Below are 3956 nucleotides of genomic sequence, written 5' to 3' on the forward strand. Positions count from 1 at the left end.
TTGACATGGCAGTGAAGATGTGACGAGAAAGTGAGTGGGAAGAGAGAGATTGGGGCAGGGCCGAGAAATGACACTGGCGCAGGCCGGACTCTTAACCCAGGTCCCCATGTATATGGCACGGGTGCTCTATGCCAGTGTTTCTCAACCTTTTTTAAGGCGAGGCACCCTTTCAATTCATGAACATTTTCAAGGCACCCCAAACCAACAAGCCGTAACATGGCATCGCATCCGATACCACACAAGCTTAGAAAAGTAACACATTTGGAAACGTCACACTACCTACGTTCGAAGTTGCAGCTGACTGGGGCGACCAATATTTTCTTAATTGTGCGTAAATGGCAGATGAAAGATTCCACTGATTAGCATTAACTTATCAATTTAGACAAATATGTATTATATTCCATCATTTTATTTATCAGCCACGTTTCCGCGGCACCCCTGAAGGGGGCCCGCAGCACCCCTGTTGAGAAACACTGCTCCACAGCACACAAATACGCTTCTCAATGAAATATGTAGGGGTAATGCTTTGTGAACTTTGCATCGCGTACCCGGTAGTTCACAGCTTTAGCAGTTATATGCCTTGGGTTGTGTGTGGGGGTTTTTTGTAATAGTTTTTATTTTGACGTTCACCATGGTGGGTCACGTGAGGATAGGGTAGCTATTGGATTAGTATTTAGACTTAGACTTAGACTTAGACTTATGTTTATTGATCCCACAAGGGGAAACTTAGGGTAACGTCTGCCACCATGTGTGGCGCCCCAAAAAGGCACCTGGGCACCTGTAGACTGGCTGGGAGAGGGGCTAGGTATGGGAGAGCACTATTTTTTCTGTTGACCGCTTGCTCAGTACGAAACATTGTAGCTCTTTTTACGCCCTATTGCACCTAAACACTCACTGGTAGTGCACTGTGGTGAAGGTTTTAGGTTTTAACATTTGTTGTTTTGTATTCCATTTTAACTTCTGGATACCGAATAAAGGATGACAACGAAGAGACAATGTTTGCGCGTCATCTTAAGTAACTCCCTCCAAGGCTTCTCGGTGGCACTTAGGTCGTAACCACCACGACAGCTGACACACCCATCCAGCCATTCAATTATGATCTTTAGGCAGAGTTCCGCTTGATGGGAATCATGCATTGAAGGTGTGAGCCTAGGGGCATAGCTGAATTTGAAAATGTTAAACACAGTAGTACTAAGTCACACACACGCGCAATGATCTTACGGCAGTTATGCATTGAAGGTGTGAGCCCTAGGGGCATAGCTGAGAGGCACAGGCGCTTTAGAGACTCTGATAATTGGTGAACTTAGAGGGGAGGTATGAAGAGGGAGTCAAAGGTGTATGTGTGAATGAAGAGGTGTGTGTGTGTGTGTGTGTGTGTGTGTGTGTGTGTGTGTGTGTGTGTGTGTGTGTGTGTGTGTGTTGTGTGTGTGTTGTGTGTGTGTGTGTGTGTGTGTGTGTGTGTGTGTGTGTGTGTGTGTGTGTGTGTGTGTGTGTGTGTGTGTGTGTGTGTGTGTGTGTGTGTGTGTGTGTGTGTGTGTGAAGAGGGAGTCAGAGGTATGTGTGTGTGTGAAGAGGGAGTCAGAGGTATGTGTGTGTGTGAAGAGGGAGTCAGAGGTATGTGTGTGTGTGAAGAGGGAGTCAGAGGTGTGTGTGTGTGTGAAGAGGGAGTCAGAGGTATGTGTGTGTGTGTGAAGAGGGAGTCAGAGGTATGTGTGTGTGCGTGCGTGCGTGCTTACGTGCGTGTGTGCATGCCAAAACTGTGTGTATATGTCTGTGACTGCGACTTCAGATTGATGAGACACCATCCTGCCGGAGGCACTCACAGGTGTTCCGTACGTACGCTGGCAGTTGTGTAGCGCTGGGAGTAATTGCAAGTCAGATCTTGGTATTTGAATTTGAAGTGCTGTGTCACCTCTTTACTCTATGCTGCCTTCACCTGCCATTTTTTACATTTATTTATTTACTTTTTTATGAGAGTCTGCCAAGCTGTTCAGTGTCTGGAGCAATTAAAAACCTGTTCACGTCTCTCGCACGCACGCACGCTCGCTCACTCACTCACTCACTCACACTCTCTCACACACACACACCCCCCAGTGTCTCATGCCTCTTGTCTGTTATCCAGACCTCTCCTTACTGCCAGCTGGTGAATTTGAAAATGTTAAACACCGTAGTACGCGCGCACACACACACACACACAGAGTGAAGAGGAGGGTACCAGATACCAGAGGGAGCCTGGCTTCAGTCTGTGTCTCCTAGTCGGCATGTGTGAGTGTGTCTGCATGCAAACCCATATATGTGTATGTGTAGCTTTTTTTTCTTATTCCGCAAACCTTCTCTGAAGTCAGAGTCAAGTCAGATTTTCTCCAGTAGAGGTGGCGGATCTCGTCTCACCTGGAAATGTCAAGGGAGAAGGAGCAAAGGAGGGAGAATGAGGCCGCGCCACTCCGATGATGGAGAGAGGGACGGAGGGAGAGAAAGAGAAAGAAAGAGAGGGAGGGAGAGAGCAGGAGGGAGGGAAGCGAGAGAGAGAGAACTAGAGCGAGAAAGAGAGAGAGAGAGGAAGTGGCACTTCAATAAAGACCCGCCGCAACTCGGGCTCAGGGTTTGGCTGGCAACTTCTAGATGACTTTGATGGCAACTGTCAATGGTGTCACCATGATGCTGTGGAAGTGAGACCTTTTCAAATGTGTGCTTGAGCAAGATGGATTGGCATTCCTGCACTACTTTCTGAGAGTTTTTTGTCTTTTTTATTTCATTTTATTTGCTTTTTTGCACGAGCACCTCTGTGCATTGACTCGCATTCATTTTTATCTTTGCAAATGGTTTAACTCACTAATTAGGGATGCAAAACGGTATGGTTCCATGTTATGGCCATAAATTATCTTCTGAACAGATGAGGTCGGTTGCCCTACAATTCAAATGGCGGCGGAACATTCATTTTAATTCAGGATGATCAGCTGGGGATTGAAGTTTTAAAATGTCAAGCGCGCCCTGAGTGTGAAAAGTTTTAGTGAGAAAAGAGCAATGTGCTGCCTCTGTCTGCTTCAACGCTATGTGCTCGGCAGAATGTTAAAGATTGTTGCGGCACTCCTTGAATATTTGTCTGGACTCCCAATTGACTGTGTGTTTGTCTGTCTGTCTGTCTGCATTCGTGTCTGTGTCTTTGTCTGTGTCTGTGTCCGTGTTTCTCTGTTTCTCTCTTGTGTACTCTGTGTCTGATTGTGTTTTTTCCATCTGTGCTTGTGTGTTTGTATCACCAGGCCCAGTCCCTGACCCCTCCGGACTACAACCTGCGCTGGTCGGGGCTGTCGGTGACGGTGGGCGAGGTGCTGGAGAGGAACCTGCCGCACGTCAGCCGTACAGACTGGCACCAGGCCTTCACAGGCATGTCCCGTCGACAGATGATCTTCGGCGCCGCCAAGGCCCTGGCGGGCATGTACAAGCAGCGTCTGCCCCCCAGGACACAATAAAAAAAGTCTTTCCCCCGCCCCCTCATGACCCTCCCCTTCCAGTCGACGCCCCTCAGTGTGCCAGCCTGCCCTTCGCAAGTGACTACACCCTAGAAAGCCACCCTAGAAGTCCTCACAGGCCTCTGCCATGCCAGAGAGGTCCTAGTGGTGGGTGGAGGAAGGAGGAGGGAGGGGTGACAGTGTACGTACTATTGCCAAGCACCCACCCAGTGTATCCCGGAAGCCTTTTCTCTACAGTATGTACGTGTGTTGGTTGGTCGGTTGGTTGATGGGTGGGTGGGTGGGTGGGTGAGTGAGTGTGTGCCCAGTGCCAAGGGCATACCAAAGATAACGTAGCGTGTCAACATTTTTTTATTATTGGTGCGGTCACTCACTGAACAGAGGAGACATTCCATGATCTTTTTTTTATTTTTTTCTGGACCTCTGATAACTTGGAGAATGTTGCTTCTTGTACAGTAGAATCCTGCCAAAAGAGATCCCTGAACA

The 3956-nt window shown here is 48.2% G+C and overlaps 1 protein-coding gene across 2 annotated transcripts in view; it reads left to right on the forward strand.

The window, feature by feature from the left end:
* prrc1 (proline-rich coiled-coil 1) overlaps positions 1-3726 on the forward strand; it is a 45461-nt gene extending 41735 nt beyond the window's left edge. For both annotated transcript variants that reach the window (XM_063210545.1, XM_063210546.1), the window contains exon 9: positions 3261-3726. In XM_063210545.1, coding sequence (XP_063066615.1) covers positions 3261-3470 — 210 coding nt within the window. In that variant the 3' untranslated portion in view covers positions 3471-3726. The remainder of the gene's footprint in view (positions 1-3260) is intronic.
* The last annotated feature ends 230 nt before the right edge of the window (positions 3727-3956 follow it).

Source organism: Engraulis encrasicolus, chromosome 11 (assembly GCF_034702125.1).
Source record: "Engraulis encrasicolus isolate BLACKSEA-1 chromosome 11, IST_EnEncr_1.0, whole genome shotgun sequence".
NCBI classification, from domain to species: domain Eukaryota; kingdom Metazoa; phylum Chordata; class Actinopteri; order Clupeiformes; family Engraulidae; genus Engraulis; species Engraulis encrasicolus.